Source organism: Neomonachus schauinslandi, chromosome 6 (genome assembly GCF_002201575.2).
Source record: "Neomonachus schauinslandi chromosome 6, ASM220157v2, whole genome shotgun sequence".
In the NCBI taxonomy this organism is placed as follows: domain Eukaryota; kingdom Metazoa; phylum Chordata; class Mammalia; order Carnivora; family Phocidae; genus Neomonachus; species Neomonachus schauinslandi.
Window position 1 is genome coordinate 126,798,226 of NC_058408.1, and position 20,882 is coordinate 126,819,107.

The 20,882-nt window shown below is 49.7% G+C and overlaps 1 protein-coding gene across 4 annotated transcripts in view; it reads left to right on the top strand.

The window, feature by feature from the left end:
- Nucleotides 1–20,882, top strand: part of PAX2 (paired box 2) — a 76,310-nt gene that overhangs the window by 13,727 nt on the left and 41,701 nt on the right. For all 4 annotated transcript variants that reach the window (XM_021699754.1, XM_021699751.1, XM_021699753.1 and 1 more), the window contains exons 4-5: nucleotides 17,425–17,510; nucleotides 19,052–19,171. In XM_021699754.1, the coding sequence (XP_021555429.1) occupies nucleotides 17,425–17,510; nucleotides 19,052–19,171 (206 nt within the window). The remainder of the gene's footprint in view (nucleotides 1–17,424; nucleotides 17,511–19,051; nucleotides 19,172–20,882) is intronic.

A 20,882-nucleotide genomic window follows, 5' to 3' on the forward strand; every position in this document is an offset into this window, starting at 1 on the left:
ACAGGGGGCTGGTGGTTTGTTATTCAGAGAGTTTCCAGCTGAAGGGACTGTTTGGTCTCAGAATGAAAGTTTCTGCCATCGTTTGGGCGACCTGTCTATTTGGGATGTTAGCAAATGTTATCTGGCAAGCGTGGGTTGAATGGACGATAGATCTCCCAGTGGGTTGACGAGTGGGGGTCCGGTCAGGTACAAAGGGTCCCGGCACACATAGTCTGTGTGCACACACGTGTGCATTTTCTCTGCTAGAGGTGAGGGTGTAGAGTGGCATGTGATGGCCAGGTCGAGGGTGTGTAACACGGCTACCAGGAGTGCTGGTAGCTGTGCTTGGTTTGTGTCTGTCAAGGTCCTCAAAGGGCGTGTACATTTAGGTAGGGACACAGGTCAAACTGTTTATCTCCTTTTATCATCTGCAGAGAGGATACCTCCCCTTCCTCCCCCCGTCACTTACCTTTTTCCTTCCTCTCTCTCCTCCTCCTCAGGGTAGCTGGTTTGGGTTAGGAGGCCAATCTCAGTAGACTCTAATTGAAGAAAGAAGAGAATTTGATGAGATAAGGAAGGCCATCCTTCCTCTGGGGACCAATAGAGGTTTCACGTTCCCCTACTCCGCTCGGCTTCTCTAGGGAGCTGACACCAGGGCAGGCGGCCTCCCCACAGACTGTGACTGTCTGGCCTCTGGGAGAGCCAGAGGAAATGAGGTATTCCTTGGGGTCAAGACTTGGGTTCCCTTCCCAGTCACCATGGGTCTGGATGGAGGGACAGTCTGATGGAGCCCCCAACGAGACAGGCAAAAAGGGTAGAAGAGAGATGGCCCAAGACAGGAGGAGAGAAGTGAGAGGCCAGAAGTGACGGAGACAGGCCAGCTCCAGCTAAAGCCTGTTTTTTTGAGCCACAGAAGTGGACTGAGTATGTGTGTTGGGAAGGGAGGTCTTTTTTTTTTTTTTAATTAGGGAAGAGGCTCTGAAGCCTTTTGGCCAGTCTGCTGGGCTGAGCACTCAGCTCTTTGCAGAGGGTACAGCCCTGGTTCAGTCCAGCTCCCCGTAGAAATAGTGGCCACCCCTCACTCTTACACCCCCTGCCCTCCCACCCCAGCACGTATGCATTCCCCTCTTCCCCCTCCCTTAACTCCCCTTAATTTGGCCCTGAGGATCAGGTAGTTCCTGACCCCAGGGAGGCAGCCTGGAGACTCCTTAGGAGATTGACCTCCCAGGGTGGGTACAAAAAAAGTTGAGAGAAATTCATTTCATGGCCAGTGACTGCTTAGAAAAGGCGATTCCAGCATATGAATGTGATAAATGTTAACTGAGCATTAATCGCATTAAAGAGGGCCCTATAAACTTTTCATTTCTAATTAAATTCGTCCAGTGATGCTGCCCAAGCGAGTACTCTGGGCCTTTGTTTATGTGGAAAATTAAAATGCAAATACAATGGGATTTATTTCCAGGAGTGGAGTGATGGGCTGGCCCCTCTGGCTACTGGTCTCCAGGCCTCTCGGGCCAGGTAACTGCTTCTTTGGAAGTGCCATCCCCTCTTGGGACACATTCTGGTGTGAAGGGAGAGGACAGAGTTCAAGGTCAACTAGAGTTAGAGATGAGGAGAGGGTGTGGAAAAAATTGAAGAGAGGGAGAAAAAAGACAGTAGATGACCCAGAAATCTAAGAAGGTGTTGTCCTGCCCCCCTCGCCCCCTCCACTTCCAACTCATACCTCTAAGAGAAGAGATCCCCCAAATCTCGCTTGTGAGTAATGTCACCACAAGCTTCCGCTGCAGCTCAGTGATGAAGGGTGAGCGTGGGAGGGAGAATTTGGAGGAATCAGCCCTGCCAGGCATATGTGGACCTCCGCGTAAAAGAACCGATTGGTCATCCGCAGGGAGGGCCCTGGATTTATCTCCAGCATTTTGAGGGGCGGCTGCAGTCCACACCATGCTTTCACTGATCTCTTCCTGCCGGCGCCAAGCGGCATTGACACAGGGCGGCGGAGCGGAGAGGCGCACACCGAGGGCGCTGTGCGGGCACGCCCGCCCGCCCGCAGCCTTCCCGTGTGTGGGGAGAGCCGGGCACTCATGAGAATAAACAAATGTCCCTTGCAGGGAGTCCTTCGGTGCCGTGATACCTTTGATAAAAAGCAGTAACCCTAAATACTGTTGAATAGAACGATCTAAAGTTCCTATTTACCAAAACATAAATTAAGTCGAGTGGAGAGCAAACATGGGTCAGAAAAACCATGTGGGTAGATCAGTGGGGACACTGAAGGATCGCCGTGCTGCTCTATGGATGAGGAAGTTGTAAACAGCATTAAGAAGTAGAGAGGGAAAGAAAATGAAAGTGGAGACATGATAAAAAGCAGAGCACTAAATCACAAATAGGGGTACATGTACAAAGTCACAAACCAGATTTATGCCAAGTGTTGCAAGATCTACAGCTTGGTCTGACCACACGTGGAGATACTCTGCACATGGGCATGCGGGCGTCCGGAGAGCAGATAGAGGCTGTGTCAGCATGAGGAGGGTGGACTTGGTCGTAACCTGGGCCCTCTCCGTCGGACAGTGGGACTGACCCATTAGCTCCACCATGCAGGGATCTGATTGGGTCCGGTTCTGCAGATAGCCAAGGAAATAGCCTCAGGAGGTTTTTAAAGGTGTTTGAGCACATAAGTCTCCTGTGAGCTGGATCCACGTTCTAATGGATCTCCAAGGCCGCAACCCATTCCCAGATGGAGTCTGCTTGACTAGTTTTGTTAAATAACTTGCTACCCCTGTCCTCTTTAGTCTGTTTTATTCTGGGTTATTTTTATCCTTTTCAGCGTTCACTTATGTCTCTTAGAAATGCATGAGCACTTGCTGACAAACAGGTAAATGTGACAGCTCCCAAACATCTGGATGAAAACCAAACCTTTAGGCAATCATCTATGAGGGTTGTCAATAGGATGCCAAATATCTGGTGATTTAGAGTCATCTACATAATTGATCAGATTTCCAGTTTTTATCCAGGCATCGACACTCATTTTCACTTCACTGGTGTCGCATTTCATTGGGAAACACCTGTTTTCAGAGGAAAATATTCTAGGTGACAAGTGTCGAGGTTAGGAAGCATCTTTGATGCATTTGGGTCTGGTTTCTGGCTTAAAAGGAGGCTGGTCTTGACTTGAAAGTCAGGTGGAGAGCTGGTGCTTAGAGAGTTTAGTATCTGAACGAGCACGGCAGGTGGACGCTTTCCGTGGAAAGTTGGTTGGGAGGGCAAGTCACTTCGTCTAAATGAGGGTAAGCTGTCCGGTAGGCCTGGCTTCCATAGGGAATCCACTTTGCCATCTTAAAGGAGAGTATTGGGTTCTTAGAAGGCATGGTCTTTCATTCACGTATACTTTCATTTCTCCATTCAGAAAACCTTTGCTGAGCACCTGCTATATGCCAGGCAAGTCACACAAACCTACGTAACCCAGAAAATGTAAGAAAGTGGGCTCTGGGAGAGATCGCTGGAGTTTGAGGCAACTTCCAGACCTACTGGCTACGTGGTTATAGATAAATCTCATCTCCTCTCTGGACCTCGGTTTCTTCACCGAGGTGAAGATAACCATATAAGGTTCTCGTGAGGGTTACATGAGTTAATCTACGTAAACCTGCTTAGCATTGCACCTGGCACATATCAAGTGCTCAATAAATGTTAGTTATTTTCAGGGCAGTCATAGTCATAATGTGTCTATTTCTTGCTATGTGTCTATGTCAATGTGTGTGACTTCTGGCTTGTTGTGTGCATAAACAGTGACCTCTTTCAAATAAAAAAGCTTGAGCTGAAAGGATATTCTGTGAAAAGAAATGTGTATCATGAATGCCAGTGAGAATTACGGTCCACTATGAGCCCAGCCGGATTTAGGAAGGGGCCTGTTCCATGTGTGTGCAGGAAAAAAAGCCCATGATGAGTCAGTTATCTGACCATTGAACAGAATTAGTCAGATAATTGCCTCCTTTGTGCACTTTGTTTGAGAGCCCAGCCTCTGTGTGCGTGTGTGTGTGTGTATAAACTTCTTATGCCTGCATACTCCTTCTCTGGAATGAACCTACTAGTGTTTGAGGAGTTGAAGGTTGGCATTTTCTGGGCTTCATGGCATTTTCATGGGTTGTGGTGCTTTGCATTTTGTCATTTTTTTTTTTAAAGATAAAATGAAACAGTAATGGGGAAAAAATCCTTATTTGATGGGTTTGAAGCGTTCCTCTGATTCTTAAATGTCATAGAGGGAAGAGAAGGAAGGTAAACAGGAAGAGGAAGGGAAGAGAGGAGAGGAAGTAAAGATAAAAGATAGAGAGGAGAGGGGGAAGTAAGCAAATATTTGACAGGTTCAAACCAATCTGTCTGCTATTGTCCCACATTTCTGTATGTTCCAGGGAAGCATAGGAGGTTGATTATCATTGCAGTTATTTTCACTGTTAAGGGTTAAAAGATTTTAAGGAGAAAATTTAGGAGAAGAATTTTACTTTGGGCTTGACGTATTAAGTGCAATGGCTCAAAGTAACTGGAAAACTACAAATTCTACTTACTCTGTGCTCAAAGGAACAAAGATGAAAACTAAGGTTTTCCAAACTCACGATGATGTGTTCTGGCTCCCCATCTTTATGGGAAGGCCCATGGACTGAGGCCAAGGCCCAATCCCATTCTTGCCTATAGCTCTCCCTGCCCCTTTGGCCTGGGTAGGTAGCCAAGTTCAGCTCAATGGACTTTCTTAAGATCCACACCCAAATGCCTTAATATTCACTGATCTGATTTCTTTCTTACCCCTTCCTTATTTCCCAACTTGACCCCTAGATTTCACTATTTCTTGTTTATACCTATTGCCTGACAAAGGTTCTGAGTTTTTAAATTGGGAAGTAAATCTTTTAAATGAGCTAAATTTGAATCCCGAGAACTCAATTATCCTTGGATTTTTTTCATAACTGTAAAATGTTTAAGGGCCACCATTTTCCTTTCTGCCTATTCATCCTCACAGGGCTGGATGCAACCTTGGTATGGAGATGGGCAGTGGTGAAATCTATCATCCCCCAGCCCCTGCCCCTGTCCAAATGGACCAGAAGGCCAAGGAGGGAACTAGCCCCTGCCTCCATGCTGCCTGACTGACCATACACACACCTCTACTCATCTTAGGGTTTAATGTATATTAGCACACGTGTGGACATGCTTGTACACATGCATAGCCAATCTTATGGCTGCTTTACTTGGTAAGCCCTTATATTCATTATGATAGTAGCTAACAAGTGCTTACTATAGTAGAAATCATTATAAGCATGTTGCATGTATTAATTGATTTAAGCCTCGTAAACAACCCCATAGGGCTTTATAGGATTGTTTATAGATGAGGTAACTGGGGTACAGTGACGTTAAATAACTTACTCAGGTCACAGGCTAAGCAGCAGAACTAGGATTTGAACCCAGGCAATACTGGTTCTAAAACCTATGTGCTCATCTAGCGCTCTATACTATATATTACCTTTCCATCAGAGGAAGGGCATGCATCTACGGTCTCTTGTGGGGCTCCGTATATCTTTCAGTCTCATGCCCTGTGATGTAGTGAGACATTTCCTGACAAGCTCAGAACAAAGACCCTGCGCCCTGGTAGAAAGTCACGCCTAGTAGGTGTTCCTGTACTCTTCTTTGGTGTGTGTGTGTGGCCCTGAGTGCAGGTCACTGTTGAGCCACATCATCTGGGGATGCTGGGAAGGAAGAAGGTGCTGATGGCCAGAGTCAGAGAGATAGTGGATTGGGGAACTAGAGTTCATGCTGGACTTGGGTTCACGTTCATTGGAATCAGTGAGTTTACTCCCACCCATCCTCCTCGTGCCGCATCAGGGATCCAATAGGCATTGAGTCTGGCTTAGGGCTTTGACACATTAGGCAGATGTAGGGAGGCTGGCACCAGGATCTCTGTCAGAAGTGTTCCATGGAGCAGGGACAGCTGGCTTCCAACAGAACAGAACTGTGCATTTGGTCATTGAGAAGAGATTTGTCCCATATCTCTAGAATCTTCCTTCTGGAAAGTAGCAATGCAAATGAACCTAGCTGGAGGAAGCTAAAAAAGCTAAAGGATGGGCCCTCACACCCACCTCCCACAACCACACCAAGAAAGCAATTACTGAGTCCTACACCACCACCCAGATCCAACATCATTACTCAACCCACATCACCAAGGAGACACCCATTAACCTAATCTCTGAGACATACATTACAAAAAAAAAAAAAAGATGCTGATATGATCAACGAACACAATAATTCAAAGCAGAAACACAGACATTGCTGCTAAACAATACTCAAATTCCTCCAGCTCAGTGTTACACAAAGTGCAGTCACCTCAATACAATATCACAAAACACCAGGTAACAAACCTTAAACCAGCTGCAGGAATGCATCGGGGCACAATGCAATACAATGTACACCCAACACAATTCAAACTCTCCAGCCCACAGGCACACCCATACACAAAGGCTGCAATCATGTGGCCACCAGAGCAATAGCAAACACGGGTCGGGCATGCACAGAGATGGGGCACGCAGTACAGCTCCCAGCCCCTCTGCACGCCCAGCAGAAAACGGTCACAGCCACAGCCTCCCCAAGCTCAGTGCACTCCTGATCCCCGGGCCCAGCGCAGCCTGCCAGCAAGCAGCGGCACCATCCCGTTTCTCCAGCAGGTGGATGTGTCCAGACCATCACCTTCAATAAGGCCTCCGGGCTCTGGTTGCTAGTAAGAGAATAAACTGTCCCCTGAGCCTGCTTCCTGAGACAGGACAAATCAGCTCTATCCTGGCTGGGGTTTAATAAGACTTTGCTGTTACTGAAAATGACAGAGCTCCAGGAGTGGAGGGAAAGGTGGGGGTGGGCCGGGAGGGGGGCTCACCGAGCTGGGTGCAGGAATTCCCCCTTCCTCCACCAAGCCCTGCCTTCTGTGGCCATTCCAGAGCCGAAGCCCTCTTGCTGGGTGTTCACTGAGTATCGATTCAGTCTGCAAGCAATTTTAATATTTCTTCAGGGACTTTCCAGCAACAGCACAAGTCATTAATTCACCCTCCCAAATTGCTTATTCAATAGCAGGAACATGGCTCCTGAATAAAGTCCCAGAATTTATGTGACTCGCACGAGTCAGGAGGTCAAACAACTGTTATGGAGCGAAGTTAAAAATCCAAATAAAATATTGACACTTTTTTGGGGAGGGGGAGGGGGGGAAGTAAAGGTATTTAAAATAGGTTTTCGTTGCAATGCCCCCAGGATAAAGAATGGAAGGAGACTGAAGACAAGTTGGAGTTTATAAAATCAATGGAATTTATTGTACATCTACTTGGCATTTAATAATTCTCTCATTTCCACATCGCCCCCACCCCGTCCTAGCCATAGACAGAAAGATACACAGGTGTACAAGTGCACGTTTATGCACATCAATACCAGTGCATGGACCAGTATAAAAACACAGTTGGGATGTGAGAATCTCAGACACTTTGGGAAGGGACCAGTGCAGTGTGACCATGGCTTACGTATTTGACAGAAATAGGCATAACTGGGACAAAAATTTGTGAAGTAGGTTCTGATAAATATATCCAGTATTATAAATGGTGGATCAATGCATTAGAGCCGACATGAATATAAAGATACACTAATCATAGTAGTAGTTTCTAGAAACATAGAAACACTTTGGTGTGCACACTCATGTACATGATTTGGAAACTAAATAGATAAATAGAGAGAATTTGGAAACTCTACACCCAAAACCTACCAGTGCATATAAAACACTGAAACCATAGCCACTTAACCTAAAATTGTGGTTTGTTTGTAACATGGACGTGCTGTTCATCAGATGCAGGGGAGAGGCTAAGCATGTTTAGAATGGCTGGTATATGCAATTTCTGCCCATTGTCTACACATACATTTGCTTGGTTGTCCAGATCATAAACGAGAAAAGACTATGCCCAAATAGTTAGTAAACACAGATAACTATTAGTATAGAAATTTCCAGAAGAGGTAATATGGTTCAACCTGTAGACCTTGGAGTCCCAGGCCTGTACCCAAAGTCTGGCTCCAGTGTTATTAAGCACATGACCTTAGGCAAATTGCTCAGGCCACTCTGTTGTCTCCTTGGTATCATAGAGAACATGCCTATTTAATAGAGTCGTAGCTAGGATTTATTTTTTTATTTTTTTAAAGATTTTATTTATTTATTTGAGAGAGAGAGCACAAACCGGGAAGAGAGGCAGAGGGAGAGGGAGAAGCAGGCTCTCCGCTGAGCAGGGAGCCCGACGTGGGGCTCGATCCCAGGACCCTGGGATCATGACCTGAGCTGAAGGCAGCCGATTAACTAACTGAGCCACCCAGGAGCCCCTCGTAGCTAGGATTTAAATGAGCAAACGCATTTGTCACAATGGCTGTCAGTTAATGAATATGAAATAAGTTCTAATTATTTCCTTTGCTATGATTATATGCAGCTCATCTGTCCGGGCCCCACCTCTCATAGGTTCTACCATCTGTTCTTGGTATGAGTTATTCTACCCAGCGTGGGTTCTGGAGTCAGGTTCCCCACTTTAAATCCTGGTTCTGCTGCCTAACAGCTGTATGCCCTTGGGTTAGTTACTTAACTTCTCTGAGCCTCGGTTTCCACATCTGTAGAATAGTTCAATTAATCCACGTAAAGTGCTTAGCACAGTGCCTGGTACATAGTGAACATATATTAGCTCACTACATTCCCAAAGATGTTATCCTTATTATTATTAATAATAACATTCGTTTGTTATTCAGCAAATAGTCTCTAAGTGCTAACATTCTGCCAGGCACTGTTACTAGGTGCTGGAAATACAATAGTGAGAGAAATGGGTGTGATATCTGCCCTTGTAGAGTTCAGAGTCTAGGGGAGGACTCAATGTGAATTGAATAAGCTAGAAGACAAGCTTTCAGCTCTGTGCTAGACCCTGAGGGGAAGAGGGGTATGGAGAGAAATAGATTGGAAAGCCAGGGTGGAGCCAGATTGGGAAAGATTTTGAAGGCCAGGCTGAGGAATTTTGAATTGATTCTGTTGGTAATAGGAAGCAATTGTAGGGTTTAGCCACATCACATTCTTTCAGAAGACAGAGACTGATGGATTGTTTTCGAATACTGGAGTCACTGGGCAAGAGGTGGGAGGGGCGAGAGGCCAGGAGTTCAGGCCCCACCTCGGCTGCTGGCTGCTGCTCAGGGCACTTGCTCCAGGCTTCCGCCTGCTTGCCTAGGGAGGTGGGCATGCCAGGGGGGGACACGGAGCATGGGCAGGGAGGACTTGGTCCCAGCAGTGAGGCTACTCAGCACCTCTTTCACCATCACATCAGGCAGTCTTCTAGCCTCTGGACCTTCGCAAGCAGGACCGTGGGGTGGACAGCTGGTGGACCCCAGTTCTAGCCCGGAAGCACTGAAAGATGAGGGCAGGGCTGGTGGTGAAAGGAGCTAGTCTGGTCACGCTCTGGGCTTGGCATGCACTGCAGACTGGTTTCCAAATGGTTAGTTAAACACATTGCCCCTTAATTTTTAAACCTATGCATATCTTGAAGTTAAATCAATCCATATGCTTACCATTCATCATATAAACCATCACTATTGCCCCCTTGGGCCAGCCCCATGGCCCATCTAGCCTGGTAAATTGTATCTGGCCTGGGCTCCGGGGGACACGTGGTGGAAGGATTATCGCCCTTAGATCCAGTCTTAGAAGGCTAAGTTGATGCAGAATCTCTGAAGAAATAATATCTAAGGTGATATCTAAGGAACCCAGTGGGAATCTATCATCCTGGAATGTACAAAAACCTATTTTGAAATTATTTTTATTTTTAACCTATGATTTAGTTTCCACGGAGGGACTGATAGCTTCTTGAATTTTGGTTACTGGGTCAGTGGGAGTCAGGATCAGCAGACGGAGAGCAATGTCAATTGACAGGTATGAGTAAGGAACCTTCTGAGGCTGCTAAGGCTTTCTCTCAACCCTCTCAAGTCTCCCCTATATAACCACAAGTATGGCTTCTTCACCCCCTGGCTTAAACACAGTCTTCTCGAATATTATAGAGTTTAAGAATAATCTGGAGAATTTGCTTAAATACAGATTCCTGGGCCTTAACACCATCAGAAATTTTAATCAGGAGGGCTAAGGTGGGCCCCAGGGGATTTGCATTTTAACACGCACCCCAGGGCATTCTAATGCAGGTGGTTCAAGGACAGTGGTTTGAGGAAACTCTTCTGCAAACTTTTCATCTCTCAGAGCTCAGTCATGCCTTCTGAGAAGCAACAAAGGAAGCAGAAGCTCTGGACACATTTGGGGGGGAACCCTGTTAAGCTTGGAAGCTGTGCATTCCAGCTCTACCATGCTATAGTCAGAATGGAAGTTCCTGCCCATGCCTTCTCCTCATCAGCGGCCATGCTCATGCACAGACCCTGCCTGGCCTTTGGATGGTTGTCCAAACTGAAAGCTGTAGGGCATGTGAGCGGGTGTAGGCAAGCCACTCTGACCTGCACAGATTGCAAAGCCAGAGCCTAGGAAGACAGAATTTGCACAAAACACTTCCGGGCTGCCAGTGGGAAGAGCAAGTTGGATGATGCTGTTTCCTCTGTGAGGAGGAGGTCCTAAATTTCAGGGCTTTAGTTCCTGGGATGTACCGAGGGGAAATCCTAGTTCCTTAAAGTTCTCAGGAGTAGGGAGAGGTAGGAACCATTTTTAGGAGAGGTGAAATTTTCCTGGATAATCTATGATGTTTCACTTGAGGTTCTGCCATGAAAAGTCTCCAGCTGTTTGCACTGCTCCAGCTGGACTCGGGGCTGAGCCAGGGACATGTACCTGGTAGAGGCAGTTCTCAAAGGCCTGTGTTGAAACAATCATGTGCAGTCACCGGGCAAAATGTCCTTTGCTGAAGCAAATACGGTTTTGCCCTCTGGAATGATCCAGCCTATATAATACCCAGGAAGCCTGAAGGCTCTGGCAGAGGCCCCTCCCCCCACTCACCTGGCTCAGTGGGTTGTGGGGCCAGCTAGTCTGAGACATTCTCTACCCTGGAGTTCCCTTGATTTACCAAATCAGGACAGACTTCCCTCCTATGAGGAATTAAATATTTTCTGCAAAAACTCTGAAGTCGGCAGTCTACCCTAGGACAATTTAAACTGATTTATACATGTGTATGACACATGTATATAGACACCTGACTTCTTACCCTAAAGACCCTTTCAGCAAACCAGTAATATGACCAAGCCTGGGGCCAGCCTGCCATTCTACTAAGAAGTAATTCCATCGTGAGGAAAGCCGTCTGCTCTAGGCAGCTGGACAGGATTTTATGGGGACATGTTTGGAGGTCCCATGTATACATCACATTGTCAGCAGCTGGTTCCAACAGGTGTTATTACTCCCATTTTAGAGAAGGGAATACTAACTCTCAGGGAGCCCCTTACCCTTTGTTTCTCAGAACACAACAGAAGAGGCTGGAAATAGAATCCAAGAGTTGGGATTCTGGGCTTTAGGGTATTTCTTTTCTGGAGGTAGGATAGCTTCGTGGTTATGGGTATGGGCCCTGCATTTAGTGTCCTTGAATTCAAATGCCAGACTTGCCATTTATGAAATGGGTGACGTTGGGCAAATTGCAACATGCCGTATCTCCAAAATGGGTTGCTGTGAGGATTAAGTAAACTGTTTGGGGCATGTAGAACATTGCCTAACACATAGTAAATACTCAGTAGAGAGTGGATTTTATTCCCGCTCCTTCCTTAGCTCCTGCTAAGGAAGCATTGCTCCTAGAAATCCTGACCAGCCTAGCCCTGGATATGCTGCCACCTAACTCTCTCCAAGGTGAGCTGTCTGAGGTCACCTCGATGCTAATAGGACCTCTTCTTGTCTCCACCTCAGGGGGAATTTTTGCACACCATTTATTATCATATAATACAATGCAATATAATATCATACATAACATAACATAATATGATAGGTAGGTTAACTTGGAAACCCTGAGGCGGACCGTGGATGGATGGATAGATGAATAGATACATTTGTACTAAGTATACATACATTATATCATTCTATTGATTTGTAAAAAGTTCCCGGTCTGCCTGGCTGTAATGAGATTTTTGAACTTTGCGTGGCGATCAATGAGTGGAATATTATTGGCCTGGAGAATTGATATACCTGCTCTCAGTGGCTTGTTCTGCTCGCAGGCTGCCCCGGCCCCCCCAGGTGTACGATTCCAGCAGACACTTAACCTTTTTTACAGTGTCATCAGGCTAAAAGGAATCTAATAGTGACACAGGACTTGTGCTCAGCACTCTGCCACTATTGCTTTCCTGTCACAAATAATTTATAGCCTTCTATTTCCATCCCTGAGCCTGCACCCCAGCCCTGCCTCCCGCTTTCCCCCAGCTCCCAGGAATCAATAACCTCACACAGCCACAGTGGGACTTCAGGGTGCAGAGAGACAGACAGATAGACAAAGAGAAGGGAGACCGACAGAGGGGCAGAGAGAGCCACGGGGGAGAGAGACAGAATGAAACACGGAGGAAGGAAGGAGATGAGGAGGAGGAAGTGGGAGAGGGAGGAGAACCAGAAGAGGTAAGGATCTCCCTGGCGCTTTCTTAGAACGTGGAGAGCTCCTCAGTTTCCTCATGAGCTTAGCAAACTGTTAATAGGAGACTCATTACATGCTTTCATTCTAACTCACAGAGCTGATGAAACTGTTTTGATCTCCAGCTTGGCGGGAGGTGGAGGCCTCCTGGGAATTTAACCAAAGAAAGAGTGACTTCACCTGCCTTGTCATCTATACTTGGAAATGCTGTCACAGCCCCCTGGCACCTACTGGGCCCCAAAGGAGCTGCTGCTCATACTGTCTGTGGATCCCTCCCAGGGCTCCCAGGCAGGGGACCCTCGTCTGTCTTGCTGAGAGTCTCTCTGATGCACCTGCTTTGGGGTCAGACTGTGACACCTGCTGTGGCTGCTTCGGGTCTTCTCAGTGCTCTGTCCAGGGCCTCCGTAGCAGCTGCACTGACCAGGCTGGACCGTGTTGGGCGGCGAGGCCTCCTGCTTGCACCTGGCTCGGTCCCTGGAGAGAAGGCAGCCAGTCCTGATGGTCACCCATAGGAATACTACTACTACCGGTCGTTGTTATTATTATTAGCATTTGCATTTATTGAGCCAAGCGTCATACTAACCACTTGACATGCATTATCTTATTTAATCCTCACAACAATCCTAGGAAGTGGGCAGTATTATTATCTTACTTTGCAGATGAGGGAGTAAGAAACTGTCAGGGGTTTCACAATAGTAACAGAGCTGGGACTCAGACTCAGGCAGACTGGGCCCAGAGCACATCCCCGTCTTCCCTTTGCCCTAGTCACACCCTTGCTAAGTTCCTAAAGTCCCCCATGCTGGGCCTAGGCAAAGCCAGGAAAAGGGGGGGAGGAAGGGTGCATCCCTGTGAAGGAGAACATGCTGGAAAGAGAAGTGGGTAACAGGGGTCCTGACAGGGCCGTTTTCCCATGGCAACAGGAAGAGAGATGGCCTCCAGGACTCCCCACTGCTTCCCCCCCACCCAAAGATCCTTACCTGCAGACTTGACTTGAAGGCCAGACCTGCCTGGGGCCTTGGAGGCCATACGTGTGTCTGGCTGACCTTGCAGTACCAAGAATGAAAAAGATGGGAAAAGAAGGAGGAGAAATGGGGAAATAATATCAGACAATCACCCAAAGCAATGCTTCACTTTATCCTTTTAACCTCTGGTGATAATCCCATGAGTTGTAGGGTTGTGTACGGGATGCAGGTCGGCAATCGATAACCACCAGGTATCCATGATCCCAGTTCTTAAATTTCCGGAGGTCAGCTCTGGGGACTAGTAAGTGCCCACTGCCTGGGGGGCACGGATGGATACCAAAAGTATTAGTGACTCACGCAGGCACCCTGCCCAGCTCCTCTCCCGTGGACCCCCAAACCGCTGTCAGGGAGTAGTGATTTTCCATCACTTGCTGCCTCAGCTAAATCTACACCAGTGCCCCAGGGGTCAGAGGCTCTGGATAACAAAGATAGAAACTCCGCAAGGCCAGCCAGTTATCTGAGTCAACCAGCCCCAGCCCTGCGGCTCCCTTAGTCCAGGGCTCATCAGCCCGCAGGCTAGAGCCACCCACAGCAGACCCAGTGAGATCCCAGAAGCTTTTGCTGCAATGAGTTCGGAGCAGCTGCTTTGAGCTGCATAGCCTCCCTCTAGACTTTTCCTATGGGCCTTGGCTACCGTCTGATCTTTCCCATGGTGATCATGCTCCACACCTTCCCCCAGCTCTAGGGAAATGAGCTTCCCTTCTGCTGTGCTGAGAGGGAAGAGCTGTAAAAGCGCCTTTTCAAAGCTTTTGACGACCTCAGCCTGTACCATCTCTTGCTAGATCCTCCCGGTGCGTCTCCTTGTTCTGCCTCATTCTCTCGGTTGTTCCGCATTCTGCCAGGCAACTTCAGGCTCTGCCCTTCCCCCACCCCGTTCTTCCCCCGTTCTTCCTCTTCAGCCTGCCAACATATCCAGGTCTTTCCTACCCTAAACTGCCTTCCCTCCACTCAGCTGCCAGTTCCATCCACTGGCTTCCACACCTTCCTCTCCTCTCCTTTTCTACAAACTTCTGAAGGCACTAGTCTATTTTCACTGCCTCCCTCAACTCCTATTCACTCCCTAACCTCTTTCTGTCTGGCTCCAGTTGTTCCAGTCGCTTTGTTGAGACCGCCGTCCCCCAAATTCCCAAATCTGTGCCTCTTCTTATTCGCACTTCCCTCCAGTCTTTACATTGTCATTGATGCTGTGAATTATATTCTCCTTCTGGAAACGTTCTTCTCCATTGACTTAGGTGAAACGGCCCAATCCTGGTCCTGCCATTTCCAGTGTGACCAATTCTGAGCCCTCTGCAAGGTCAGGCTCTTTTCCCCCGCCTATGAAAGTAGGTGCCTGCCAACACCCGCTCCTTCAGCCCCTTGTCTCTATCAACACTCTTTTTCCCTGACAGTCTTAGATCTGTGTCTGCCATGCCATCTGGACGCTCCCCTACCACCCCAGACACTGCATGTCCAAGACAGAACCAGCCACCTCCCTCCCTCTCTCCTCCTGACAGCGGTACAAACCACCAGCCTTGCAGGTACCCAGAATTGAGAGTCTTAGAGCCGTGGTTGACTCTGGTTAGTTGCTAAATCCTGGTCATTCCGCCTTCACAGTCTCTTGCAGACTCTTTCCTTTCTTTCCCGAGACCTCGTGCCTGCATGTTGCTTTACCAAGATCTCTAGTTTCGAAATCCCTCATGGCTTGAGACTCTCTAACCCTGGTTGCTGCACGTTGAGAGAAGTATGACAAAGTCACGAAAAGCACCCATTTTAGAGACTGCGTTCTGCCTCTGCCCTCCCCAACAGTGTGTGGTCTTGACTAAGCCACTTAACCTCTGTCAGCTTTGGTTTTCAACCTGCAAAATGAGGATAGTAGTATCTACTCTGGAGGTTGTTGGGAGAAGGAACAGTTGTATGTATAAATAATATAAATTGCATATAATACTGGCACCTACTAGATGATCGACAAATGGAAAATCACTCTTTATCATTGTCACTTCCAAGTTTCAGCCTTATTTCCTCTTTCTCCTTTACATAACTCCACTGTTCCTGGCTGATCGATTTGGGCTTTAACCGCTAAGACTCACTCGGCCTCCATGCTTTTCTTCTATTTCCCTCCAGCACCTGCTTATAATGCCCCCACCCCCACCCCGCCATGGCTGCTTTGTTCATCTTAGAGCCGTAGTATTTTTCACTGGGAACGAGACCTTCGAGATCCTGTAGTCCCACCTTTTTGCTTTACAGCTGAAGAAACAGAGGCCCCGAGAGGTAGAATGATGAGCCCAAAGCTATTGTGGCGGATGAGAGGCAGAGTCAGAAGCAGGACTCAGGGCCCCTGCCGAACTGCCTGCTGACCTTTCCACTCTCCTCCATGCCTGGGGTCCCTTCATCTGTTCATCCCTGCCCTCCTTTGAAGGTCTGTGTGAAGATCCACCTCCTCAGGGACTTCTTTCCTAGTCCGCCACCTGCAAGGGGCTGGATTCCTCCTCTGCCTCCTTCTAGCATTTACTGCCAGGCCCCTCGGGGCTCCTTAGCTTTCTCTGGGTGTGTGTCTTCCCTCTATCCAGCTCCGTCTCCAGCACGGTGAGGCAGGCGCCTTATCTCTACTGCCTGTGAGCGCTCACTTAAACCAGAGTGGAGTCCGCTCATGGCTTCTGACTCACCTGGCTGGTTTGGGTGAACTTGGCCCACGCGCCGCTGTGTAGGGAGGGGCAATGCCACGGGAGAAGTTGCTTCCAAGGGTACCTATTCTTTTTTTTTTTTTAAAGATTTTTTATTTATTTATTTGAGAGAGAGAATGAGAGACAGAGAGCACGAGAGGGAAGAGGGTCAGAGGGAGAAGCAGACCCCCCGCTGAGCAGGGAGCCCGATGCGGGACTCGATCCCAGGACTCCGGGATCATGACCCGAGCCGAAGGCAGTCGCCCAACCAACTGAGCCACCCAGGCGCCCCCAAGGGTACCTATTCTGACTAAGGGGCGGCGGGGAGCATTCCTTGGTCTTGGCCCCAGCGTTGGTCTTTTGCCTCACCGAGCCATGGGCTCCTCAGATCACTGACAAGCAGGCCCAACCCCAGCCCTGGGATGTTTGACCCCACCCCTCACCCCGGAGTGCACAGGGTGGGTGCCAGGCTTTTCAACTAGGCTGGTAAAGAAGCTGTGATCTGAGTAAGACCCCAGAAAAGCAGATCATTGGGCCAGCGAGCTGGGCAGGGACAGGGCAGTGAGTGGGCTTAGGAAGAAGTTGTTCAGGACCTGGCATCTGGCAAAGGGACCGTGTGATGTGCTGAAATCTCAGGGACAAAAAGCACCACCTGTGACCCAGCCCTTTCCTGGCTATTTCTTTTTAGCTCAAGACACAGGGAAATCTCACCCTGTCCCCCAACTCTAGAGGACTGTGATACAGTCCCAGTAGGAAAGCCAGCTCCAAAATGATCTCCAGACCCAGGGAGTCCTGTTGCCAGGAGGAGATATGGTGTGGTTGAGGAGGGAAGGGTGGGCAACAAGCCACCAGGGCAGCCCCACCCCCAGAAAGGGGAAGAAGGCTGTGCTGCACTCACCCTGCTGCCCCAGTCCTTGCCGCCAAAAACCAAGCCGCAGCTCAGATGGTGCGCACCGCAGGAGAGAATACCCACCACCTCTGCCCAGCGGCCCTGGGCTGGATCCACGGAGCCACCCGGAGGGAAAGCACATGTCTGGCAGCAGTCAGTGAGGGCAGGGGCACAGGGAGCAGATGGATGAGGAAGGAGCTGGGGAGCTTGGGAGAGCCCCTCTGCAGGGCTGGGCTGGAGCTGGGGCAGGCAGGAGCAGGTGTGTGACGTGTGATGCTGTCGTGATGCTGTTGCAGGATCATCAGGACCAAAGTTCAGCAGCCTTTCCACCCAACGCCGGATGGGGCCGGGACGGGAGTGACTGCCCCTGGCCACACCATTGGTAAGAGGTCTCTGGGAAGGGAGGAAGCGGGGCCCCACTTAGGAGAGCCAGGCACCCCCGCCCCCGAACAGCCCACCTGCCCACCCACCTGAGGTCCCAGGCCCCCTTTCCCAGCCCCCACTCTCCCTGAGCTCCTAGAGGTCGGGATCTCCTCCAGAGACTTGCTCACCAGGACTGCTCTCTGCCTCCTGCCCACATCTCCTTGCAGCTCCTTGTCCGTCTCTCTGTCTCTGTCTCTGCCTCTCTAAATCAAGACTTTCCTTTAGCTTTTCTTCTCCTCCTTCCTCCTCCTTCCTCATCTTTTGTTTTTATCTGATTCTGTCTCCACTTGTCCCTTTCTTTCGTATCTACCTTCTTACTGCATTTTGTAATTTTTAAAATTCTTTCTCTCTTCTCCCCTCCTCTCCCTTCTCTCTCTTCCCTCCTCTCTCTGCCTTTCCCTTTCTCTTTTCTCCTCTCTGCCCGTGTGGCTCTGGATCTGTTCCCATCTCTCTGCTCTGCTCCTCAAGGCCTCTTTCCTCTGAACCCATCTCTTCTTGATCTATCTGTCTCTCTTCCCTCCCCCCTGTAACTCTCTGCTGCTCCAGCCTCCTTATTTACTGATGCTTGCTCATGGCCTCTCGGAGACATGACTGAGGCCCACCAGAACACCAGCTAACGTCCCCTCCCATAGGGTCTTCCCTTTGACGCAAGGGCACTTGGTGCCGCTAGTAGCCATAGATGAGGCCTGGGGCGTAAGGGGCTGAAATGTGGTTATACTTCTCCCGCTGCCCCTCTTGGCAGCTGTCCCCTTCTCTCTCGACCAGCAGGAAGTAGAAATGGCTGGTCCCAGCCCTCCTGAAGTTGGCAGGAGCCATTGTTTCTGAGGCCATGTTACAGTGTGTGCCGGGAGGGAGGGTTGGGCCAGGCTGTACCCTGAGTTGATCACCTCAGAGTGAATGTTTTCACTAGTCTGTGCCCTGAGGGAGGAATTAGGAACTTCTCAAGTGATTTCAAGACCAGAAGCAACTGGGAGAGACGAGCTGTGGCCTCCTCAGGAATATCACGACCATTCTTGTATCTCCTAGAGGGTCAGAGACAGATCCTAGAAAGCCACAGCCTCGGAAACAGGATCGGTAAAGGCCAGCCCAGGACACTAGAGAGAGTGAGCTGGGGTTTGTTTAGAAGGGTTGGCCCGGCCCCAGGGATTGGTGAGCTATGCAAGGAGGCCTCCCTGCAGAACCACCGAGTCACTCTCTAGATGAGTCAGTGTTGGTGTGTCCATGTATCCTTGGGAAGTGAGTTTAAGGGCCCAGCGAAGTCTCTAGGGCTGTGGAGAAGGCCTGGGGTTGACTGGTCACCACTTAGCCTGGGGCTTGACAGAAGTGAAGAGCCTGCACTGTGTATAGCCATGCGTTTCCCTCTAAGCCTCAGAGGACGAAGGGGAATATGGACTCCCCATCCCTCTTACTGCCTCTGCTTCTCTCGGCCCCCAGCCTTGGGGCTTTGGCCTGCGATCACAGCTGTTATCCTGATGGCATTTCCTCCTTACTCTCGTCCAGTTCCCAGTACGGCCTCCCCTCCTGTTTCCAGCGCCTCCAATGATCCAGTGGGATCCTACTCCATCAACGGGATCCTGGGGATCCCTCGCTCCAATGGTGAGAAGAGGAAACGTGATGAAGGTAGGGAGGAGGGAAGAGGCTTGGCTTCCCTGTGCATGCTTTGTCCTTGGACTCAGAGCTCCGGTTTCGGCCCGGCTTCGCAGCTGCTCTGCTGTGAGATCAGTTTTAGTAGCAAAGCCCAGGTCCCCCCACTGTCCTGCTGGCTCCTGGAAAGGGAGGCAGGCTGCTGGTAGGGCCCTCAGCTTCACCATCTGCTCAGCAGCCTCAACGGCCTCATCTTCCGCTGGGACTGCCCCTAATATCCCAGTGGGGTACCAGGGGAGGAGCATGAACCATGTAACACCTTGGGAGCGTTCAGGAAGTTGGGGGACAGCTGATCTCTGACCCAAGGATGAAAGGCCGATCTGCCCTTGTTCTTACCTGATCCCAACCCATGAGAAGATAGAGGTGTGATGTCACATGCAGCTGACCCGGGTGTCCTTTCTCTGTGGCACATGGATTCTGCCCCCCATTGAAACCACTCAGGGAGCTGGACGTGGGCCCTCTGTACTCTTCCCTACGGGAGGAGACACCACTCAGGCTCCTCCCTGGCCCTTCCCCCGCATTCCCTATAGTGCCTCAAGGTGCAGCCAGGCTGTTAGGCAGGGAGTTCAGGGGAGGGAGAAATGAATAGGAGGAAGAGAGGGGAAAGACACGAAGAGGGAGTGGTGGCCACAAGCTTGGGAGAAGGCATTTTATAAATGTTGAGACATGAGGGGTCCCTTGGTGACCATCTGGTTCTCTTCTGATGAGGGAAGGGCTCAGGGCACAGGGCCGGCAGGCCCAGACCAACGGAGACACCAGTGTCTGGAGCCTGCTTCCTGTCCCAGTCTCATGGTCCCTGCTAGGGAAACAGTAACCTTCCGGTCTAGGGAGGGTGTATGATTTTAAGGGTATCTCCCACGAAATAGAATCCTCTAGAGATGAGCATAAAGGGGGACCACATATCCCATTAGCCTGGACAGTCCCAATTTATGCCTTTTGTCTCTGCATCTTGGCCAGTCAGCATCTCTTTTTTCTCTCAAAAATGTCCTGTTTGGACAATAAATCACATGGCCATCCCAAGCATAGACAAGCCCTTGATGGGGGCAGCATTAGAGGGTAAGGAACAGAGAAAAGGGACAGAAGTGAGATTCCCTGGGCCCAGGCTGAGGGCAAAGAGAGTGTGAAAGCCCCAGTCTCCAGCAAAAGGGACCGAGCATGGGAGAGGCCTAGGTCTGGCAAGACAGTGATGACCTGGTGCTGGCCTCCTTCCAGAAGCCCTAATAGCCTCGTTTCACAGGGAAACAGCTTGTCTGGCTCTATTTCTCCTTCTTCCAAAATATCCAAACCCATTTGGCTGCCACGGCCTTTGCCACTCACTAAATTTCATTGTGGTGGTTTTGGCGGCAGCCCCTGATGGGCAGGGGGAGGCTTCGGGAAAGGCGCTAGGTCCCAGTTCTCCCTGGGGTCTTCCCACACTCCTCTTAGCCAGGCGCCCTGGCACCCTGACTGGTTTGGAAGATTCTTCCTCAGGCCCCAAGAGTTTCCCCTTTCACCACCAGCCCCTGCCTTTTTTAGAGTGTGAGATGTCCAGCAGGCGGGGTAGGGGGAGGCCACAGGAACCCTCCCCACCGCTGCCGCCGTGTACTCTCCCCTATTGGTCTGCGGTTGGGGCCAAGCATGCCCTGTTTCCTGGACTCCTATGGGCCATAAGAGGAGGCCAGGGGTAGGGAGGCACTGGCAGGAGGCT